The sequence below is a fragment of the Acanthochromis polyacanthus genome, chromosome 15, assembly GCF_021347895.1.
Source record: "Acanthochromis polyacanthus isolate Apoly-LR-REF ecotype Palm Island chromosome 15, KAUST_Apoly_ChrSc, whole genome shotgun sequence".
Taxonomy (NCBI): Eukaryota; Metazoa; Chordata; class Actinopteri; family Pomacentridae; genus Acanthochromis; species Acanthochromis polyacanthus.
The window spans coordinates 25,111,670-25,135,751 of record NC_067127.1 but is presented as its reverse complement, the minus strand read 5'-3'; the positions used below and the strand labels follow the sequence as shown (position 1 = coordinate 25,135,751).

The 24,082-nt window shown below is 41.5% G+C and overlaps 2 protein-coding genes across 2 annotated transcripts in view; one reads left to right on the top strand and one right to left on the bottom strand.

Moving 5' to 3' along the window:
• The window catches only part of sertad2b (SERTA domain containing 2b), a 51,969-nt gene extending 50,775 nt beyond the window's left edge, over positions 1 to 1,194 (bottom strand). The window contains exon 1 of the mRNA XM_022193124.2: positions 934 to 1,194. The gene's annotated coding sequence lies outside the window, so the exon portion shown is untranslated. The remainder of the gene's footprint in view (positions 1 to 933) is intronic.
• Positions 1,195 to 16,103: 14,909 nt separating this feature from the next.
• On the top strand, positions 16,104 to 23,990 carry inaa (internexin neuronal intermediate filament protein, alpha a). The gene is made up of 5 exons (XM_022193118.2): positions 16,104 to 16,397; positions 17,771 to 18,001; positions 18,231 to 18,758; positions 22,421 to 22,545; positions 23,038 to 23,990. Exons 1-5 carry the CDS (start codon positions 16,104 to 16,106, stop codon positions 23,228 to 23,230), a joined length of 1,371 nt encoding a protein of 456 aa, XP_022048810.1. The 3' UTR covers positions 23,231 to 23,990.
• The last annotated feature ends 92 nt before the right edge of the window (positions 23,991 to 24,082 follow it).

The window sequence follows — 24,082 nt, the reverse complement described above, 5'->3', positions numbered from 1 at the left end:
TGAAATTGTAGAAGCGTAGAATTGTAAATGTCCTCACTCTGACGATCAAAAAACTCACATTGGTTCTTACATTGATGCCTCCTTGTACATATGGTGCCACAGCAGTAGTGTCAGGGAAGGCTGTGCAGCTGTGGGAGCAGCACATCAGGATATGTCTGTCAGTCAGTGTTGGTGTTTGTGAGCTTAAACACAACCTGGTTACATAATACAGGCAGCAGCACAACAAATGTGCTCTGATGTCCTCAGAGTCAGAACACTACAGTCAGTTCATCCAACTCCAAAAGGTTCACAAGGTCTGCCTGCTCTTAAAACCTGTGTAAACTGAACTCCCTGAAAAGTCTACCAAGTTGCGCAATAGGCAACAGTCCGCTACCCAACACTGAAGTAGAGTAAACATATTTTTATAGCATTTAAAATTTCAAAACTGGTTCAGACTGTGTGTGTTTTTATGCCAATCTCCGTCTCTTTCAGCAGAGAAGCATGTTGGCACAAAAAAACACCTTCACCAAATTGTAGCATTATACCACAGCAAGTCATGTTGCCTTTGTCAGACTTAAGAGCGCCATCAGTGATTATTTAAAGTCAGTCTGTGTGCTTTCTCTATCATGTTTCAGCTTTAAATGACGTGCAACATCCAATAGATCGCTGTTTTCCTAATGCACTTTTGCGGTACACTGTCTACGTGCGATATAGCCATGCGTAACGGGAATTCCACGCTGCGCGTTTCCACTTCGGCAAGCCTTGACTGATGTCCACATCCACAGCTACTGTCCCATTCATTGGACACGTACAGATGCTGCATTTAACACAGCAAAAGCTACTTTCTGGAGGCAACACGGGAACGCACAGCGTTTCGCGTACACAACTTACAGTCGCAACCAGCAGACACGGAGTCGCAGCAGCAGAGTTCAAGATGTAGTTGGAGACACTCACCCTGTGTGGCAGATCCGTCCAGCACGGAGCTAAAGTAGAAAAATAGATGTGAAAGAAGATGGCTCTCGGGCTGCGGTGATGAGAGAGAGCTCAGTCCGCTGCTGCCGGGATGTCTGGTTCCTATTTCACCTAAAAACTGAAGCAGATCGTTCCCACTCAGTCCCACGGCTCCAATGTCACAGATCGCGGCCAATGCGAAGTCCTGTACGGTCGGGCTGTTGCTGCATTTACGTGTCAGCAGACAGATAGTAAACAAGCCTGCTGCCGAGCGCGTGGGCTGTCAACACCACATAAAACTCGGCTCACTTTACATTTTCGATATGACTATGAATCACGGTTTATTGACGCTTTATGGTAGCGTAACTAACATTCAAACAGATTTTAGTGCTAATGCCAGCTTCCACTTGTTGCAATATTAGCCGAGCTTGCTAGGTTTGAGCACCGGAGCCTTAATTTAACTTTTACTTAACGATATACATTTTAATTTGACACCTCTAAGACCAAACTTGCCGCATGTAAAACCTGTGATATATGTAGCTACACAGCCTACTAGCGTTCCTCACAGTTGTTAAGCAGCAGGAGAGACTTGGCTCGGTTTGAGACTTATCTCACTGTACAGATATTAGTTTGATTGACGTAGAAAACAGCTATGCATTCCCACAGTCCTTGAATGCCTCAGCAGGCAGCGTGTGACAGACGTGTCGTGCGGTGACTCACAGCTGAGTCACGGACTCGTGTCCCGCCCACACTGCGGTGGCGGCCAATGGCGCTGGTGCGGAAGTGTGCACGGTGGCGGACAGTCACGCAGCCGTCCACAGCTCCTCCGGGTGCGGGTTAAAGGGACGCCAGGTCCCGGTCCACGGACAATCTGTCCCGGTGACCATGAAAGGCAGAGGGCCGGACACGTTACTCACATGTGACAGAGAGATGAGCGGACATCAGAGATGAACCGGATCAGAGTCAATGACCCAAAAGAAGAAAAAAAGAATCTCATTAAATTTAACAGCTAAGAATCCTGGCTGAGCAAAGATAAACTCTGTGTTCATTTCATGTACAGTCAAAGGTTCTTTGCACTTGCATACACTTATGAAAGTTTTTAACTGTGATTTTCTGAAACATTCTCCTGTTATTTTCAAAACTTCCCCATTTTGTAAATTACAGATTATTCCACTGCACTTGTTTATGCTAACAGTGAAAACGGTCAGTAACATCTATATCAAAAAACAGTGTTTTTTTCAAATTATAACTTCTTCTTTTACAACAGCTGACTGTAACAAATTACACTTTAAAAATATTTTATGTTACAGTTGCAGATACATTCCATTGTTTGAAAGAAATGTATGTATATTAAAAACTGACATTGTAAATCATTTTGTCATTAAAATTATTAATTTACATGTTGACTGTAAAAACAAAAGAAAAAATATTAATATAATCAAGAGTCTGTATTTCTACAAATAATCTGTTTATTCACAGTGTGTAGCCATAAAATCCCATTTCTTCACTGTTCTCTTACGGCAGCTTGAGCACACCAGCTCACCTACGACTCTGCTAAAATATGCTATAACTGCTTTATGCTACACAGTTGCAAGTTGTACTATTGGACTAATTCAGCCATTGAAGTTCACAGTGGAAAACATTCTGAAGAAGAAGAATGATACAGAAAGCCCCACTCTGCATGTTGTTTTTTATGCTTTTTATAAGCACAGCCGTTTCAAGCTGGAAATGCCCCGCTGCTGACTAACCAGTCACAGCTTATTCTGCTCATGAAATGTGTTTCAGTATACGATAACATCATATGGACATGTAACAAAAAAAAAGAAAGAAAGAAAGAAAGAAAGAAAGAAAAGATTTTCAGCAACACTACCAGTTAAAAGTTTGGACGCACCTTCTCATTCAATGTTTTTTTCTCTCTATTTTTACGACTTTCTACATTGTAGATATATACTGAATACATCAAAACTATGAAGCAAGATGCTGTATATGGAATTATGCAGCAAACCAACAATTGTGAAATAACTGAATATGTTTTATAGTTTAGATTCCTCAAAGTAGCCACTCTTTGCTTTGATGACAGCTTTGCAAACCCTTCTCTCAATGAACCTTTATGAGGTAGTCTCCTGAAATGGTTTTCACTTCACAGGTGTGTCTTGGCAAGGATCATTTGTGGAATTTCTTCCCCTATTAATGGGGTTGGAACCATCAGTTGTGCAGAAGTCAGTTTAGTAGACAGTTGACAGTCCTATTTGACTACTGTTAGAATCCATATTATGGCAAGAACCAGCTAAGCAAAGAGAAACAACAGTCCGTCATTACTTTAAGAACTGAAGGTCAGTCAGTCAGGAAAATTGCAAAAACTTCGAATGCATCCTCAAGTGCAGTGGAAAAACCATCAAGTGCTCCGACCAAACTGGCTCACACGAGGACCGCCCCAGGAAAGGAAGACCAAGAGTCACCTCTGCTGCTGAGGATAAGTTCATCCGAGTCACCAGTCTCAGAAATCACACGTTAACAGAACCTCAGATTAGAGCCCAGATTAATTCTACACTCAGTTCCAGTAGTAGACACATCAACACCAACGGTTTAGAGGAGACTGCGCCAGTCAGGCCTCTGTGGTCAAACAGCTGCTAAGAAATCACTGCTAAGGAAAAGCAACAAGCAAAATAGATTTATTTGGGCCAAGAAACACAAGGAATGGTCATTAGACCAGTGGAAATCTGTGCTTTGGTCTGATGAGTCCAAATATGAGATCTTTGGTTCCACCTGTTGTGTCTTTGTGCGACACAGAAAAGGAGATTTATTCAAAATTAAAGGCACACTGAACCAGCATGGCTACCACAGCATCCTGCAGCATGTCATCCCAGGCACTTTGCGTTTAGTTAGGCCATCATTTATTTTTCAACAGGACAATGACTCCAAACACATCTCTGGGCTTTGTAAAGGCTGTTTGACCAAGAAGGAGAGTGATGGAGCGCTGCGTCAGATGGCCTGGCCTCCACAGTCACCTAACATAAACCCAATCCAGATGATTTGGGATGAGATGGACCACAGATTGAAGGCAGAAGGGTCAAAAAGTGCTCAGCATCTCTGGGAACTCCTTCACATCTGTTGGAAAACCATTTCAGGTGACTACCTCATGAAAGTCATCCAGAGAATGTCAAGAGTGTGCAAAGCAGTAATCAAAGGGTGGCTATTTTGAAGAATGTAAAATATTAAACATGTTTTAACTTATTTTACCCTTTTTTGATTACTACATCATTTCATATGTGTTCATTCATAGTTTTGATGCCTTCAGTGAGAATCTACAATGTAAATAGTCATGAAAATAAAATAAAAAAAACTTTAAATGAGAAGGTGTGTCTAAATTTTTGACTGGAAGTGTATTTCTGACCACAAGTTCTGCTGTAGAAAAAACAAACTTATTTACACACCAGGTTTATGTTACCATACAGAGCGGGTTAACAGAATTCTGTCACAAACAGAGCAAGCAGCAACTTCCAGGGCTGAAAAATGAAGCAAACACTGAAATACCTGAAGCTGCCGTGCTTTGAGTCGCCACTTGAGACTGGCTTCAAATGTGAGCCCATTCCTATAGACCCCATAATAAAATGTCCAACTTCATAGCAGAAATAAACCTGTTTACAGTGTGGTCTCAATAGGTAATTTACCCATTTGACAGCAACACATAGGGGGAAATTTTATGTAACTCGGCTGTTTAAATTGTATGAAGACTTAAAGCTATGCTAATCTGGAGTTGTGACCGCCTTGAGGAACATCATATGATAGTTTATGGCACAGAGAACTTTTCATTGCCAGCCTCAAGTCCACTCACACCTCATCTCTTGTGGATTTGTGGATTAACTGGGAATTAGGAGGAGTCAGGCACTGCTCAAACAGAGCCACCAGACTGAGCTTCAAAGCTCCTGTTGAGGACACCTACAGGAGGCATCATGGTGGGTTCATGAATCCTTAAACGTAGTCTGGAAAAGAGCTTCACATACAGCACGACCATGATTTTTGCTGTGTTTATCATGGCAGTTTTGTTTGAATGAAGTGTAGACGTAGACAGACAGACACAGACACAGACACACATGTCTGATTCTTATATCCCTGTGGGGACTCACCACTGACTCCCATTCATATCTAACCCCTAACCCTTACCCTAACCCTAACCTTAACCCAGACCAAAACAATGCCTAACCCTAAAGAAACGTTTTTGCACTTTTACTTTTTTCAGTAACAACAACATGGCCAAGAAAACACTGTTTCCCCCCGTGGGGACCTCATTTTTGTCCCCACCTATATAGCACATAGTCAGGTTGAAGTCCCCACCGGTATAGATAAACACGTACACACAGACACACTTTCTAAATGTCTGCTGCCCTCTGTCTTCTAAACCCAACCTGAGCAAGTTGACCTGTAGAATCAACACTTTGCCACAACTGCCTCCCTCCAGTTTTCTTCTATCCCTGCACCTGCTTCATTTCACATGTCACAGCTCCACAACCGCCAGGAGGAATGGGCAGTATTTGCTTTGGACCGATCTACAGTGATACATGTACAAGGAAGATTAGATAACTTCTGATTTGTATTGACCTCTAGTGGTAATCAGAGGGAGCTGCAACACAAATTCCTCAGGTACAACTGCCTCTGAGAGATATAAATAATTAATGCATTAATTCTCACAAGAAATCAATGAAAACATTGATTCGACTGAAAGCATCAATGTATGTAGACTGTGTGTGTGTGTGTGTGTGTGTGTGTGTGTGTGTGTGTGTGTGTGTGTGTGTGTGTGTGTGTGTGTGTGTGTGTGTGTGTGTGTGTGTGTTTGGTTGCAGAAGGGTGGAGGTGTCTGAGCTCTGAAACAGAGGTAGCAGTAGTGAAATGCAAGAAAGGTTCTTCCTTTACCACAGGATTTAACTTATTCAGTTACTTGCATACCACCCCAGTCTACTCACTGGTGAAGATCTGGTTAGTTCAGAAAACAGAGAAGAAAAAACAGAAAAGTTGTGAATAACCGAGGAATACTGCTGTTAACGGATAAACTGCATTCAGCCACATAAAGTGTAAAGCTGTGGTGTGGGGGGCTGGGACAGCTGATAAAACACATCTCTCATTATGATACAGGATGTATGTACTAACACTGGTTAAGGAGAACGGACTGGTGCACCTTCCATCATGGTCACATTTTCCATTCATCAGGGAAAACGGTGAAGGAGCGTATGACTCTGAGTAGGCATTGTTAGAATAACCCACAAGAAGAACCAGGAAAGAAATGAGCTGCTCGGACATCTATTGATGCCATATTATCCTCTTCTCCATGCATTTGTGCAGTGCCAGAATCCTCTGCAAACAACCTGTCAACCTCTGTTACTTTCACCTGCAGATTGTAGAAAACAGCTGCACCCAAACCTCCACCTACATAGTGTCCTCTGACTCCTGCCGAGAGTCTTTACCAACAACCTGCAGCAGCAGCCTACATCTGAAGACTTTGGCAGACAACTGCAACCTGAAAGACCTGAATCATCCTTCAGCTGAATCTGCGGTCAGATCCAAGCAAACAACTGAAGCAGAAGCCTCCACCTCCAGCTTCGGTCAGATTCCACCTGGCCTGATGTTGCAGTCTGCTTCACAAAATGTACTTGTGTGGTCAAAGGGTGGCGCTACAAACCTAACATGCAGGCGCTTGCACTGCTAACAGATCAACAGCACAAGATTGCCTATCTTAACTTTTTATGAAATATTTTATGTTTATTAATTGGATGCAACCCTATGCTCCATCTGCAGTCTATCAGGTACTAGTGACAAACATGACAAATGTGAAAGCTCCTTTCCTGGACTGGGGTTGTTCTGGGTCCCAACAAAGGCAAAGCCACGAAGAGATTATTGAACAGGCCATGTGGAGGACACAGGTTCTAGATTCAACGGGACTTGGACCAGAGTTTGACGTGCTTGCTGTTGACACATCTTCTTGGAAAGTCAAACAAATGCCCTGCAGGAGGAGGCAAATCCTCTAGAAAGCAAGACACAGTGACAGAAAACAACTGAAAGAGATTCAAAAGGACTGCAAAGAGACAACAAATCACCACAAAGACAAAAAGAAAAAAAATGTTGTATTCATATAATCATTTCTAAAAACCTCTGCAGTTTCCAAGAGTTCACAGCGAGCTTTATTCTGCCTGAGCACGAGCAGTCCAGCTGCCAGTGATGGATACGCTCTTGTCTAATGACTGAACTGTAAATGCAAGCTCATTTATATGGAGTAAAAATAATGTACGAAACAAAACATTTTCATGTTTTACTACTGATACAGCCTCAGAGCCTCGGCCTTCTTGGTTGCTCTCCTCTTGCAGGTTTCTGACTGAGTGGAGCCAATAATCATCTAACCTGGTACACCTGGTCAGTGTTCCTGGTTATGTTGTACCTGGTTATAGAAGCTAGCCTGCTGAGCCAGAGTTCGCTCTGCTCCTCTTACACTCAGACACCCATGCTCTCCTTTGTTTTACATTGACAACATGCACCACACATCGACCATTGCCACCACACACCCTCACACACAACTAATGCTCACTACCACACCTCACTGTCATATTCTTCTTTATAAATAATCTTTTGTTGCAGTTAAACCTCTCTGTGCATTTCCTCTTTTGCTGCGGCCGAAGAGAAAGTCGTAAAAACCATCAGGAGGGTTTTAAAGCACTAATCTACTGTCAGACATGTCTCAATAGTTTTGTAACTGTAAAGATTTAGAGAACGTCTCATTAACAACATATTCTAACAATTTCAATGTTGGTTGTTACATTAAAAAAAAAAAAAACAAACAAGAAATGAACTTGTTTCCATCCGTTCTATGACTTGAACTGCACATAATGTATAAATCTAGTTACTGAAATCTGTCTTTGGAGTTGAAGGTACAGTGCCTTGTGAAAGTATTCGGCCCCCTTGAACTTTTCAACCTTTCGCCACATTTCAGGCTTCAAACATAAAGATATAAAATGTTAATTTTTTGTCAAGAATCAACAACAACTGGGACACAATCGTGAAGTGGAACGAAATTTATTGGATATTTTAAACTTTTTTACAAATAAAAACCTGAAAAGTGGGGTGTGCAATATTATTCGGCCCCCTTGCATTAATACTTTGTAGTGCCACCTTTTGCTTCAATTACAGCTGCAAGTTGCTTGGGGTATGTCTCTATCAGTTTTGCACATCGAGAGACTGAAATTCTTGCCCATTCTTCCTTGCAAAACAGCTCGAGCTCAGTGAGGTTGGATGGAGAGCGTTTGTGAACAGCAGTCTTCAGCTCTGCCCACAGATTCTCCGTTGGATTCAGGTCTGGACTTTGACTTGGCCATTCTAACACCTGGATACATTTATTTGTGAACCATTCCATTGTAGATTTGGCTTTATGTTTTGGATCATTGTCCTGTTGGAAGATAAATCTCCGTCCCAGTCTCAGGTCTTTTGCAGACTCCAACAGGTTTTCTTCCAGAATGGTCCTGTATTTGGCTCCATTCATCTTCCCATCAATTTTAACCATCTTCCCTGTCCCTGCTGAAGAAAAGCAGGCCCAAACCATGAGGCTGCCACCACCATGTTTGACAGTGGGGATGGTGTGTTCAGGGTGATGAGCTGTGTTGCTTTTACGCCAAACATATCGTTTTGCATTGTGGCCAAAAAGTTCGATTTTGTTTTCATCTGACCAGAGCACCTTCTTCCACATGTTTGGTGTGTCTCCCAGGTGGCTTGTGGCAAACTTCAAACCAGACTTTTTATGGATATCTTTGAGAAATGGCTTTCTTCTTGCCACTCTTCCATAAAGGCCAGATTTGTGCAGTGTACGGCTGATTGTTGTCCTATGGACAGACTCTCCCACCTCAGCTGTAGATCTCTGCAGTTCATCCAGAGTGATCATGGGCCTCTTGGCTGCATCTCTGATCAGTCTTCTCCTTGTTCAAGGTGAAAGTTTAGAGGGACGGCCGGGTCTTGGTAGATTTGCAGTGGTCTGATACTCCTTCCATTTCAATATGATTGCTTGCACAGAGCTCCTTGAGATGTTTAAAGCTTGGGAAATCTTTTTGTATCCAAATCCGGCTTTAAACTTCTCCACAACAGTATCTTGGACCTGCCTGGTGTGTTCCTTGGTCTTCATGATGCTCTCTGCACTTTAAACAGAACCCTGAGACTATCACAGAGCAGGTGCATTTATACGGAGACTTGATTACACACAGGTGGATTCTATTTATCATCATCAGTCATTTAGGACAACATTGGATCATTCAGAGATCCTCACTGAACTTCTGGAGTGAGTTTGCTGCACTGAAAGTAAAGGGGCCGAATAATATTGCACGCCCCACTTTTCAGTTTTTATTTGTTAAAAAAGTATAAAATATCCAATAAATTTCATTCCACTTCACGATTGTGTCCCAATTGTTGTTGATGCTTGACAAAAAATTAAAATTTTATATCTTTATGTTTGAAGCCTGAAATGTGGCGAAAGGTTGAAAAGTTCAAGGGGGCCGAATACTTTCGCAAGGCACTGTAATTATATTCACTTCCCTACAGCCTCTCCTGTGCTTCTTCAGTGCTACTGCTTACTCTCTCATCAGGTACTTCTCAGTCCCCCAACAACCAATCTATGAAATGACCAAATTAATTTTGACAATTGGGTTCAGTTTCACCATCCACACTCACATACAATTACCACAAGGCTTGCTGAATCTAAGCATCACTAAATAGAACCTGTCTGATATTGTGAGGTAGCTAAAGGGTCTCAAGCAGCACATGATGCCACGTTGCAAAGAAAGTCATTGACATTTATCCATCTGGAGGGTTCCACAGCCATTAGTAAGGCTCTGGGATTCCAGAGAATCACAGTGAGAGACGTTATCCATTAATGGAGAAACACGGAACAATGGTGAACCTTTCCAGGAGTGGTCAGTCGACAAACATTTCTCCAAGAGCATTGATATCTAATCTAGGTTGTCATTAAAGAACCCAGACGAACATCAAAAGATCTGTAGACCTCCATCTACATGAAGACTCTGGGAGAAAAGGATCCATGGAAGAGTTGCAAGGATCAAACCACTTCTGACCAAAAAGAACATAAAGAACAAAAAAAAATATCTGGATGAGCTCCAAGACTTTTGGGATAACATCCTGTGGACTGATGAGTCAAAGGTAGAACTTTCTGGAAGGCATGGGTCCCGTTACATCTAGTGTAAAGCTAATACTGCATTTCACAAGAAGAATGTGATACCAACAGTGAAATACGGTGCTGGTAGCATGACGATCTGAGGACCTGAACAGTTTGTCTGAATTTATGGAGCCATGAATTCTGCTCTCTGTCAGAAAATGCACCTGGAAAACCATCAGTTCATGACCTGAAGCTCAGCACAGTTCTTTTTTATGCTGCAAGACAATGACCCAAAGCACACAGCAAAGTTCATCCCTGAACAGCTCTGAAAGATCAAAATTAAGGTTTTAGAGTGGCCGAGTCAATGTCCAGACTTGAATCTAAGTGAGATGCTGTGGCAGACCAGAAAAGGGTAGTTCATGATCTAAAACCATCTACTGTGGCCAAATTAAAACCATTCTGCAGACAGGAGTGGATCACAATTCCTCTATGGCAATCTAAGACTGATCACAAACTATTGCAAATGTTTAGCTGTAGTTGTTGCTGCCAAGGGACCAACCAGTTATTTGGTTTAGGGGGGAAATTAAATTTTAACCAGTGCAATACAGGTTTTGTTTTGCTTTTTTTAACAAACCTTCAATAAATTATCATCTAAAAAATTGTACTTTGTGAGTTAATTTGACGATCCGGAACACTTACGTTTGAGAAATATGCAAAAATAGAAAACAACAGGCAAATACTTTCTCACAACACTGTACCTACTAAATGAAAAAGAAACAGAGAGCAGATTGGTCTTGTGTATCTTCCCCAGCTCACACTCTGCTGCACAGTAAAACTCTCCATACTCAGAGGACCGGGTGGATGCAGCTGAGGTAAAGATGTGATTCTTTCCTAAGAGGTTCAAAGGCTGGGTTTCCATGTTTCTTGTACCAGGTGTAATTAGCTGCTGGGTTAGCATCACTGCTGCAGGTCCGTGTCACTGAACTGCCCTCCACTATCAGAGCAGAGGGACTCACTGACACAGAGGGAAGCTTTGGAGCATCCAGAGGAGATAAATGCATACATGAAGTCTGTGATGGGAATATGATGATATGAACACAACCTGTTGAATTTGTGTGAAATTGTGCACATTAACAAAAAGATGCTAAACACGTAAGCTCAAGCAAAAACAAGATACAATATCACTACACAGACACAAAAGGCATCTACAAAGGGATGCAAAACAGTCATGAAGGGATACAAAGCAACCAAAGAGATACAAAATGACAACAAACAATCTTGTACATGTCTGTGCTCAGCGGCACAGTCTCTCAGTGGGTAAAACCAGTCTGTAACCAGACCTGTTCTTTATTGCTCACAGCAAGAAGAAGTTGAGTGGTACTCATATGTGAAAAGTGATTTTATGATAGATACTGAAGGCATTATATTTGCTCAGTGCCTGAGGAGCAGAATTAAGTCTTATTTGTTCTGCACATTAATCACTAAAATCAAAATAATGTTCTTTTTTTAATCCAGCTGCAGCTTTACATCAGTGAGGTCATCTTGAAGATTTAGCTTAACTCAGACAACAGCCAACTGTAAAACGCATGGCAGTGTCAGAAATCAGTGTTAAAAGCCTCAGGTGAAGACAGGCTGATTGAACTGTCTCTAACTTTCCTGTGTATGCATTACTAACATCACATTACGTGATTAAGCTCAGGTTATTCAATCAGTTTATTCGATCATGTATACTGACATTCAGATTTCTAATTTCTTGAGCTGGCAGTCAGGAGTGAACATTATGGTTTAACTGAATAGACTACTCACTCAGTTAACCATCATCACGTCATCGTTATACTGAAATGTTCCCAAAAGAACTATTCTGATGTCCCGTTTCTGTGGAGCTGTTTGACATATGACCTATGTATGTTCATGCTGAGGTCAGTTCCTGCTGTCTTTTGATCATGTCACACTCTCCTTTCATCATAAAGGTCACATATGACTAAGGACTGGCTGTTTTTACTTATTTGATGACATTGTTTTATGTTACAACAGCATTGTTTCTCATGTTGTCGGTAACATATGGAACACCAAAGGACACCACCAGGGAATTTTTCCATGTTGTCAGTTTTAGTGTTGAGTTTGATAAATGTGTGACCTTGGAGATGTGCAATTAAATAAATTAATGTGATTTTCTTCCCCCGAAAACTACAATGTAGCAGAAATAATCCCGATGACAGAAATATGATGAATGTCTGGGAAGGTTGGTAAAATTTTTTGAACCGCTTTCTCCTGCTCTCCCTGACATGTTTTGTCCTGCTGCGCCCCCAGGTGGTGGGGAGGGTGTAATGACACTCTGAAGGAGACGTGGACCAGAACAGAACAAACACTGGGAGACTTTGCTTTTAACCTGCAAAACATGCAAAATGACCAAATTAATTTGAACAGTAGCGGACTTCGAAACAAATGGTATAAAAATATTTAGGAAGGCATTAACCCATCTGCTTTTAAATTAATGTAATGTAACTCCTAAAGTGGAATATTACGGATTGTTTCAAAAACAATCAGTACAGTGTGTCCCAACTTCATGCCAAAATCCTACAGTCAGGATGAAAATTAATTTCCATCATTATGTCTATCTTTCTGTTAATTTGTTTAGAAAAAAAGAGAAATATAATTAGGTATTGGAAGCAAATAATAAAGAACTGCTGCAGAAGAAAGCAAAACTTCAGGAGGACAAGAACTAACCTTGGGAAGAATAACAGGGTTCAGGAGGAAAAGAAAAGCAGAAAAGGGGGCTGGGAGAATCAAAGGAAAAAATTAAGGAGTTACATCTAAAACTCCAGGAGGACAAGAAAATACTAAAGGAGAAAAAATAAATACAGGAGAACAATAAGGAACAATAGAGAACAATAAAGATTCAGAAGAAGAAAGCAAAAAACTGCAAGAGGAGCATATAAGGACTGTAGAAGAAGAAACACTTGAGTATGCAACATAGAGGAAAGGAGAAAAGGTAAAAGAAAGAGAAGCAGAAGAAGACGACGATGTGCTGCTGGAGATGGCCACATCTCCTCTCCCTCTTTTATCTCCCCCTCCATCACCTCTTTACCTCTATCAAGTCCTCCTTTCTTTCATATTTACCACTTTACATTCCCTCTATTATTCCCCCTCCACTATTGCCCAGCTTCACTCCATTCTACCAATTATTATCTTGTTATCCTCCAGCACACTGTCACTGTCAAAGTCTTCTAAAGCAGTCGTCCTTCATTGTGGAAACATTTTAGAACATATACAGTTCATGTGTCAACTAAATACAAAACTGTTCACTGGAGCCATCAAATGAAGTTATTGAGCCTGGTAGCATTTTACAGCATGACCTTTAGAAAAACAGCTTTGATTCAGCTACTGCCCCTCTATTCTTACGTTATTCCTCCTCTAAGTACAGTTTGTGCTGGATTCTGGGGGCTGGAATACATCCTGAGCATAGACTTGGTCTGTGGAAATGGAACCAAAAAAACAAGATAAAATAAAATTAGTTTTAAATATGTAACATGTAAACACACAACCAGGATGAAAATGAGATTTGTAACCCAAGAATACTCTTCAACACGGTTCCTCCAGAGCAGGTGAAGCATAAATTGCACTGTGCACCATGTCTGCATGTATTTTTAAAATATATGCTATATTCTTTTCTGTTTAATTAGTAGGTAGCAACAATTAAACCAGTAAGGTGGTTAGATGAGTTTCAGTAACAGGCAGAACAGGATCAATTCAGGGCTTCAGACTAACAGCCACATTTTAAGGAGAGTTGAAGTTTTGAAGTTTTAGAGTGACAGACAGGAGGAGCTGTTGGTCCACACTAGTGTCTCAGCTGGATATATTCCAAAATGTTAAAATTGGTGTCCAGCTGTCGAGAATATAAATGAACCTTTAAATAATAACATCAAAAACATGTGAAAAGATTTACATTTTCAGAAAAAAAAAACTAATGAGCTTGGGACAGAAAGCTGCAGGAAGGGTATCAAACATATTCTTGGTTTGTGTCATTTTGTGATTTTTAACAATATGAGCCAGGCTCTCTGTCCAAATGGGGCCTCAGAAACAGGTGACAAGGCAGGTATAAAGGCCTATTTTATTTCTGTTGATAATTTGCATCTGCAGCACAAAGAGTGTAAAGATAAAGAATCGAAGAGTTCATTTGCGAAAACAGGCAACTCCATTTTCAGAAAACTCATTTTTTAGTGTTTACTTGAGATAATAATAATAATAACACTAATAATTTATTTTTTTCTCTATTTTGTCAGGTATTTTTCTACTGAGTCAAATCCACTCAACTTCAGTTTGACTGATATTATCTCAAGTAAACAATAAAAAAAGTTTTCTGAAAATTTATCAAAACGGAGTTATCTGTCTTCAAGTGTATTAGTTTCAGTGCCACCAAATAATTTCCAAATAATGAACCTGTACATATAAAGCCTTTAACCTCTGCAGCAGCTGTGTTGCCTAATCAATCATCCATGGCAGGCATCTTTGGATGATTCTGGCCTAAGGTGGGCAAGTGCTTCCTTTGTTTCTTATTCCAAGACCGCAATTTTTTGTCATCTCATGGCAAATTTGGAACTTTATTTTGGTATATACAACTGAGTGGATTTTCCCTCAGTCAGAGGGATTCATTTCATGTATTTCACTTTTTTAAAAAAGATAAATTTTTAGTCATGTAAAATGGCAAAGCCTCATTTAATGTCTTCACATTCCAGCAGGGGTAAATTCTACGGAGCTGTTGTAGGATGCAGTTGAAAACTCGGTCAATGTGAGATTAAAGAAATCACAGCGGATATATTTTGGTTTCTATTTTATAGTTAATGTTATCAGTTATGTGATTACAGCTAACATTGTGGTTATTAAAGTGACAACCTTAACATTCAAAACAGGCCATGAGAAGATGCTGTTGTATTTGAAAGGTGAAGTTCACCCACAGACCAGGCATCCGTCATTTATTGATGATTTCAGTGTTAAAAATGCTTCACATGGTGGGTTTCAATAAACAGATTTATTGTGATGTTTGCTAAATTATCACCAGTCTGCACAGTGGTTTAGTGGTTAGCACCATCACCTTGCAGCTACAAAATCCCTTGTTCACGTCCTGGCCTGGATCTTTCTGCGTGGAGTTTGCATGTTCTCCCTGTACATGTGTGGGTCTTCTCCAGGTTCTCCAGCTTCCTCCCACAGTTTAAAAATGTGCTCAGGTTAATTGGCAACTCTAAATTCTCCGTAGGTGTGAATGTATTTGTCTGCATATGTAGCCCTGTGATAGATTGATGGCCTGTTCAGGGTGTCCCCTGCCTTCACCCTAAGTCAGCTGGGATAGACTCCAGCCACCATAATATATTACCACCCTCCCCTAAAATTGTTGCAGTTTTACTGTTGTTTAAAAAATGTCCTCTGCTGGAGCCGATCAACCACATAGATCTGCTGGAAACAGTTTTTCTGTCTTCTCACCAAAATCTCTTATCTCTGGAGTTATATTCCTGCAGAATTTGAACCCTTAAAAGTATTTCCCTGGACTGTTTTGAGGGTGAAATTGCCAAAACTAAATAAATAAAAGCAAAGAATAAATGAATAGGTCTGTAAAGATGTGAAATTGTACAAATTTGGCCAAAATACATTGGAGAACCTGATCTTGAGTACCAAATGACAAAAAAGTACCCTCTGAGCAGCAACATATTTCCTCAGTCCTGCCTTGACAGGACTGACAGCTGCAGGTTTTTAAACTCAAGACTTACACAAGCAACGGAGAACAACAAACCTCTCTGCATCTCCACCAGCTTAAGTCACAAATTGTGTCTTCTGCACCAACCGTGGGGTTTGCTGACTGGCTGCTGATTCTACTCCTTAGTTTCATGAACTTGAAACCTGTACAGTGAAGTTTGAGCCTGTGAGTCTTCAGAGAGGTGCCTTTGCACTAATAATGTAACGCTCCACCTGCAGTCTGCGTCCTTTAAGCTCCTGTAAAGCTCTTTAAGGCTTCCAGTTTTACCTGTGAGTCACAGCAAAGATGAGCTACGGAGACCGCTACACCTCTTCGTCCTACCGGAAGCTTTTTGGGGACTCCCCCAGGTTCCCCGTCTCCTCCTCCAGGATGAGCGGCTCCTCTTCCCGGGGCTCTCCGGTGCTCAGGTCCATGGCTGCGCCCCGTAACGGCGCATCCTCCCTGAATCTGTACCGGCGGGTCGGTCGCTCCTCCGTTTCCTTCTCTCCGGTGACAACCGGCTCCCTGGACCTGACCCAGACCTCCGTGGTCAATAATGAATTGAAAGTCATCAGAACTAACGAGAAGGAGCAGCTGCAGGTAGGTGTGACTCAAACTGGGACATGAGGAGAATGATAGATTATTAGAAAGAGTTTTTGAAAATGTTCTAAAGATGGGGAAGAAATGGTACAATATCGGAGACCCCAATAATCCAGGGTGGGACCTTAGCAGTAATTGTTAATTTTTCTTGTCATTCAAATGACAAAGAGTCAAACAGAAGCAAAAACACATAAAACTACTTCAGAATGACTACAAACTGGTGCCACATGAGCCCAGAGAGCTGCAGATTGACAGGAGAGAGGCTCAGAGTGATGCCAAACAACCAGAAGATGAGCAAAATCACCCAAAATTCACAGAAAAATAATGTACAAAAAAGAGACAAAACATCTGACCCCTGGGAGCCCTTTTCTTATCATCCAGTCAGTGATAGTAATAGATTACTTTGAAAATGGTCATTCTACTTTAGAGACACTTTTACTTTGATAAAGTATTTTTTATGTACATTTGCTTCAGTAAAATGACAAATGAAAAAGCTCTTTTCTAGTGGAGTATTTCTACACTGCAAAACAAACAAAAAAACTTTCATGCCAAAAAAGAAGACTAATTCTTCTACTACTGCCTGGATCATCTCTAATACATTTTGCCTGGAACCTGTTTTGGGAACCCAAATGGCAGAAAGACCTACACAAACTAAAATGTTTTATTTTTAATACCAGAGCAGCTTGTAGAGTGACACCAGTCACATCTGAGGTTTCACAACAAAAGATACCAACAGGAATGTAATGTTGCTGATGTTCACTTTCTCTTGTGAGCACAGTGTTTGCTGTTTAGAAAAAAGAGTTAAGCCTGTCCATAACCATTACAGGAATATGATCAGTACACTCAGAGAAATGAAAAGACTTTCATTTAGAAGAGATGGAATGTGTTTCTTCAGGTCTGCTGCATCTACTACATTTAAAGCTGCACTAATTACTATTTATATGTGGAAAACTAATCATATGAATACTTGTAATATAAAAGTGATCATCTGTAGTGATGAGCTTACTGTGAGTCGTGACTCAACAGTTTCCTACCGACCTGCACCAAACACCAGACAGACAAGGTTAGCAGCTAGCTTTAGAGGATAGTGGAGGCTTTAGTGGCGACAGAAACAGATATTTCCCTCAGGAGTTAGTGGAGACCAACTCAGAATTGAAAGAAAAATCCTGGATTTACTTGTGCCAGGTGACCAGAAACATGCTGGATGTGCAAATATATATTTAGAAATGAGGCTGTTAAAATGGATGGGCTTTAAGTGTGGCTGGTATATGATGTCAGGAGCTTCTACAGCAAGTTCAGTAAATCAACATCTTCAGTTTGAAGTTGGTCATGTATGCTGGTACAATCCTGATAGTGTTGGTTCTGTTTCACAGGGTTTGAATGACCGCTTTGCCATGTTCATCGATAAAGTCAGACAGCTGGAGCAGCAGAACAAAGGGTTGGAAACGGAGCTGGTCAGCCTGCGGCAGAAACAGGCCGAGCCATCCCGCGTGGCTCATCTCTACCAGCAGGAGATGAGGGAGCTGCGCTGTCAGCTGGAGGAGCTGAACAGGGACAAGAACCGACTCCTGATCGAGAGGAACAACTTAGAGGACGAGCTTCAAGTAAGAGGATTTTGAACAGTTTTGAAAAGGAGCAAGAAAAAAGCTTCCTTTTCTGTTCTAATTTGTGTCCTGTTAGTTTTTACTGCTACAAACCCAACATCCTCTCAGAAATGACAGCTTTTCATATCTTGGTACATCTTTTTTTCTGTCAGTCAGAGTCACATGATCTGATCATCTTAACCCTGTTTTATCTTCTCAAATCTTACTCGTCTCTCTCGTCTCACTTCAGAAACTCAGTGCGAAGTATGATGATGAGGTGAGGGCACGGGAGGAAGCTGAGCAGACCTTGAAGTCCTTCAGGAAGGATGTGGATGATGCTGCAGCCGTCCGCCTGGACCTGGAGCGCCGGGTGGACTCGCTGATGGACGAAATCTCCTTCCTGAAGAAAGTGCATGAAGAGGAAATTCAGGAGATGAGCAGCTTGATGGAGACGCAGCAGGTCTCTGTGGAGCTTGAGCTCACCAAACCGGACCTCACCTCAGCTCTTAAGGAGATCCGCAATCAGTACGAGTCTATCGCCTCCAAGAATCTGCAGTCGGCCGAGGAGTGGTACAAGAGCAAGTTTGCAAGCCTCAGTGAGCAGGCCACCAGGAGCAACGAGGCCATGAGGGCCAGCCGGGAGGAGATCAATGAGTTCAGGAGGCAGCTGCAGTCCAAGACCATCGAGATAGAGACCTTGAGGGGCGCCAACGAGTCTCTGGAGAGACAGATCACAGAGATGGAGGATACACACAACGCTGAAGCCTCAGCCATGCAGGCAAGCAATCACCATCAAGTACAGCAATGTCTTAGCAGAGCATTACATCTGACAGTATCCAGCAGGGCCACAGTCACAATATTACTCATTTATCTGTTTGGCAAGTTTGATTCATACAAGTTCCATTTGTGAGAAATTCAACAGGACTGACTACACTCCAACTACAATAACTGTCTCAGAAATCCCCCTTTTCACTGAGAGTAATCACCAGATTACATTCTCTTTCTAGGAAACTTATTTATTAATGGTAATTAGTCAATTGCAGATCATTAAAATTAAGGTCTTCTGTTTTATTCCCAATAAAATGACAACCACCAGGGGAAAAAGCCTAATGGATACAGACTTGTAGTGGAAAATACCTGAATCATGCTTTAAAAAAGACAGAATTTTAATGTGCGGTCTTAACTTCCAAAGTGCTACTAATAACCTCCAGTTACACAAAGTATCCTGGTAGCTACAGTCATCAGCACACCTATATGTCCAGTTTTTCAGCTATAATCCAGTGGAGGTAAATGGAATTATATGTGGATGTACATGTACTCTTCCAGACAGAGTGTGAAGATGCTGGTGGTAAAGCACAGAGCAAACAGCAACAGTTTTCACTGGGACCGTTCCCTGTGTTGGGTTGTAATTTTGTTCTACTGGAGAAGAAAAGACATGGACTCCTTAGAAAAGGTACATGAAGTCCAAACCGTTTCTGCTACAGAGCACCACATGTGGTAACCATGAACATGGATTTTGTTGGTTTAGCTGCGTTTTTCATATAAAAAAACCACCAGCTCAGTATTACGTAGATCCCCTCATGTCGCCATAAGAGCTCAGCCCCAACCAATGGACACAGAACCTCTGATGGTGTCCTGGGAGGTCTGGCACTGGAACATTGGCAGGATCTGGGGAGTTTGGGGTCCAGGTCAACACTTTGGACTCTGTCATATTCCTCAAGCTGTTCCTAATGTTTGGATGATCAGTGGACATAATTTGGCTGAAACGACCTTTAAATATATCACTCAACATTCTCAATGAGCACAAGGACATTGTGCACAAATACATCAAAATCTCATGGTATAAAAAGTTGCTTTGACAGAATTACACCAGAAAAATTCACTCATATATAGCATAACATTATGCGCAAAAATTACCATCACATTTTAAATATGCCTACAGATAAAAGCCAAACTTGAACACACAACACCACGCAGTGTTTGAACAGGCACTGAAACAGTAAAAGACAGAAATATTGTACTACTCTGATGCAGTCTTTGGGAATAGAAAGATCACAATGATTTCGATTAAATCAGCCAAAATACTGCACACTCAGAGTAAGCAATAGAGCTGTAAATGGTTCAAAGAGGAACTATTAACTGTGCTGGCAAGAGAGCTGCTGCAGCACTGCTGGCACAGTTGCATGGAGGTTGTTACTGTCTGCAACTTTGCAGAATAATAGGATTGGAAGTGAGTAGATCTCAAGGTCTAGTTCATCATCACTTATGTCACAGCTTGAGTAAGTCTGTTAGCTAACTGGACTCAGCACAGTGTCCCCAACTTTTACATGTCAAGGACTCAGTGGAGGCAAGGAATGTATACTGAAAATCCATCCATCCATTCTCTATACACCGCTTTATCCTCACTAGGGTCGCGGGGGGGTGCTGGAGCCTATCCCAGCTGACTTAGGCAAAGGCAGGGGACACCCTGGACAGGTCGCCAGTCTGTCACAGGGCTACATATACAGACAAACAATCACACTCACATTCACACCTACGGGCAATTTAGAGTAACCAACCAACCTCAGCATATTTTTAGACTGTGAGAGGAAGCCAGAGTACCCGGAGAAAACTCACGCATGCACAGGGAGAACATGCAAACTCCATGAAGAAAGATCCCAGGCTGAGGCCGGGATTTGAACCCGGGATCTTCTTACTGCAAGGCAAAAGTGCTAACCACTATCCACTGTGCAGCCATATACTAAAATATCTTATGACTGAAATCAATCGCTCATTGTCTCTCTGATTGTAGCCTCCTGTGCCCAGCCATCCATCCATGGATAGGCAGTTGGAGTCTATTCCAGCACATTCCACAGACACTCAATCAGATTGAGATCAGGGCAATTCAGAAGCCAAGTGTTAGCCATGTTCCTCAAACCATTCCTGTATCATGTTTTCAGTGTGTCAGGGAGCATTATCCTCCAGGCCACTGTCATCAAGGAATACAGCTGCCATGAAGGGGTGTCAAAACTAACATCCACACTGAAGGCAGGTTCAGCAGAACATTGCTCAGAACATCACATTCACTCAGCCAGCTTGACTTCCTGCCACATTGTATCCTGCAACCAGCAGGTAAAGGATGCACACAGATCATATTTTGATTCAATGCACGATTCATCAGACCAGGCCGCCCTCCAGAGCTTGGTGGTCCTGCTCTTTCATGTGCCCCCTGTTGGTCGCTTTGCAGAGGGATCAGCATGGACACTCTGCCCTGTCTGTGGCTACACAGAACCATATGCAGAAAGCTGAGATGCACTGTGTGTTCTGACACCTTTCTATTACAAAAGCAGGTAGTTTTCAGCACTTTGTGCTACAGTACGGTAGATCTTCTGTGGGATCAGACCACACAGGGCAGCCTCTACCCCTCTCCTGCATCACTGAGTCTTCACTAGTTGTCCTTCATTGGACCACTTTTTACTTTCTGCTGCAAACAGACAACACTGTAGAAAATCTGCTGTTTTGAAGATGCTCTGATTCTGCTGTCTGGCCCTCACACTGCCCACTTTTACTGCATTCAACATATTTACTTCAATAATGGACTGTTCACTTACTGGCTGGTACATACCCCACAATGACAGGTGGCATTCTAATGACATAATGAATGTTATTCACTCTACTTGTAGGTGGTTGTGATTATATGGCTGATCAGTGTATAGCATGTTAATTCATGAACTTTAGAGGTGCTGGTAGCTATATGTTGTTCCATTTGAAAGAAACCACACTAGGTATTTCCCACAATCCCAGTCCTAAATTAATCAAAGCAAAGCAGTATCGGACTTCTCATCAAGACATCATCAAAAAATGTAAATCATGCTATTTTTCAAAATGTCAAACTATTCCTTGTCAGCAACCAATAAAAACAGGCAAATTCACATAAAAATGGAAGCTGTGAGTCTTCAATTGGGAGACACTAAGAATAAAGAAATGTTTAAAAAGAATTCTGACTGTCTCTTATGGTAAAAGTGAATGTCTAATTCAGGTTTAAAGTGAAGTGCAGACATGACCTTTAGTGTGTAGTTGTCAGTCTAACAAGCCTCTGTGAGACTGACCGAAACAGGTCTTGGTAAACCGACTGTGCATGTCAATTAGATTAACCTCTGACCTGCTAAATCGGATTCAGGAAGGCCATCTGTCTCTCACTGGCTTTTTACAGAAGGTAAAACTAAGCTCCACAGGCAACTGAAACAAAAAGGAAATCCCATGATAAACTTTAGAAGGATGCTTTCCAAGTGTCACAGGAAACTATACCTCAAATCAATGTCAGGCAGCTATCACTATCTAATAGCTACAACACAGGAAAACTACACAGTAGCAGATTTAGACATTTTGTGGATGTGCATGCAGTGAATTGTTAGACACAGCTGATAATCTCTAAGTCCTGTCTCATTTCCACTGTAACAGGACACCATCAGCCACCTGGACACGGAGCTGAGGGACCTGAAGAGTGAGATGGCCCAGCACCTGAGAGAGTATCAAGACCTGCTCAATGTCAAGATGGCCCTGGACATAGAGATAGCTGCTTACAGGTGCTGACTGGATTCAAGAAACACAGACCTAGCTGTTACGTTAAACACTAAATCACTCATTTATTCCTTGTAATTATTTATTTACTTATTTAAAGACCCCCTCCAGCCATGTTTAAAAATCCACTACTTTAAACAATCCTCTGTCTGACATAGTTTTACCACAAAAAAATCCAGTAACTATGTTAAAAATTCTTACAATTTCATCTATTCCTTTAGAGTAAGTAAAAAAATTAACAGAATATCAAAAATTTAAATGGTTCCTTCAGCAAGACAAGTAACAACGAGCAAAACACATTTAAATGGAGGGGGGGCTTAATTTGGGGGTATTTTAACCTCATACTATTTAGAAGCTGAAAATGTGTTTAAAGTTAACCACTGTTTAAATCCATATTTCTGAAAAACAAACTGGTAATAAAACACGGTTATCTCTTGACAACTAGACTCGTTCTTCCGTGCGTGCAGCTTCACATTTGTTTCCTTTGATCCTATAAGGAAACTGCTGGAGGGGGAGGAGACTCACTTTAACTCAGGGATGTCGTTCGGGGCTGCCAGCTACAGCTACCACCCCCGAGCCTCAGCCGGCTCCTCCAGGAGCAGCCAGAGGGACAAAGAAGGAGCCACGAAGGAAAGCTTCAAGGAGATGAGCGAGGATAAAGACGAGGCAGATATCAACTCCAACAACTGAAGGCAGGGACATTTAAATACAGATATACTGTATATCTGTATTTAAAGTCACATTATGTTTGTGAAGGGAGACACCAATCAATGGTAATAACAAATAGGCTGTAGCTGACACCGTGGATGTAGATCTCAGTATTTGGATGATCTCCAGACTTGAAAACCATCAAATAAAATACAAGGTTTGGGAGTGTCATTACTCCAACATTAGATGAGGAAACTAGATGTAATGTTCTGCACATCTCCACAAAGAAAGAATGGACACACTGATTCACAGTAAACATGTGACCAAGTCGTGAATGTTAATGGAATAAATGTGCATTTTGCTACTTTGTTACTACACTGGAAATTGGTGAAGGGAAGTTTGCTCAGATATCGTAGGAAACGAAATGCCAGAATAGTTCCAGTCTTCTGTTGTTTGGTCAGAGAACTTTAAGCTTCAAGCACTTTAGACACGTGATGTAGGAGGACAGCCGCTGCTGGTTGTGTCTTTGCACCATTGTGTTGTGTTTTATAGAGTTTTAGATACTTATAAAAAAGTGAAGATGGTTTCCACTTTGCAAACACAATCATAGTTCAAGGCTTACAAAATCCTACAGTGGCACAATAAAAGTATTGAATAAGTCAAATATTACATGTAGTCCAGCACTTAGCACAGATCAGTTCACCTGGCTGCAGTTAGTGTCTGAACCCATAAGAAAACTGTTACCAACTATTGTTTCCGTTGTGCTGGTTAACACACCGAATAAAATAACACAGCTGACAAATGATTGTCTGTGCTTTTATGTGCAAGTCAGCACATTCACAAACAAGAGCAATCCGAGATTTCTGACCTCCGCCAAGGGAAGATGTGGATGGT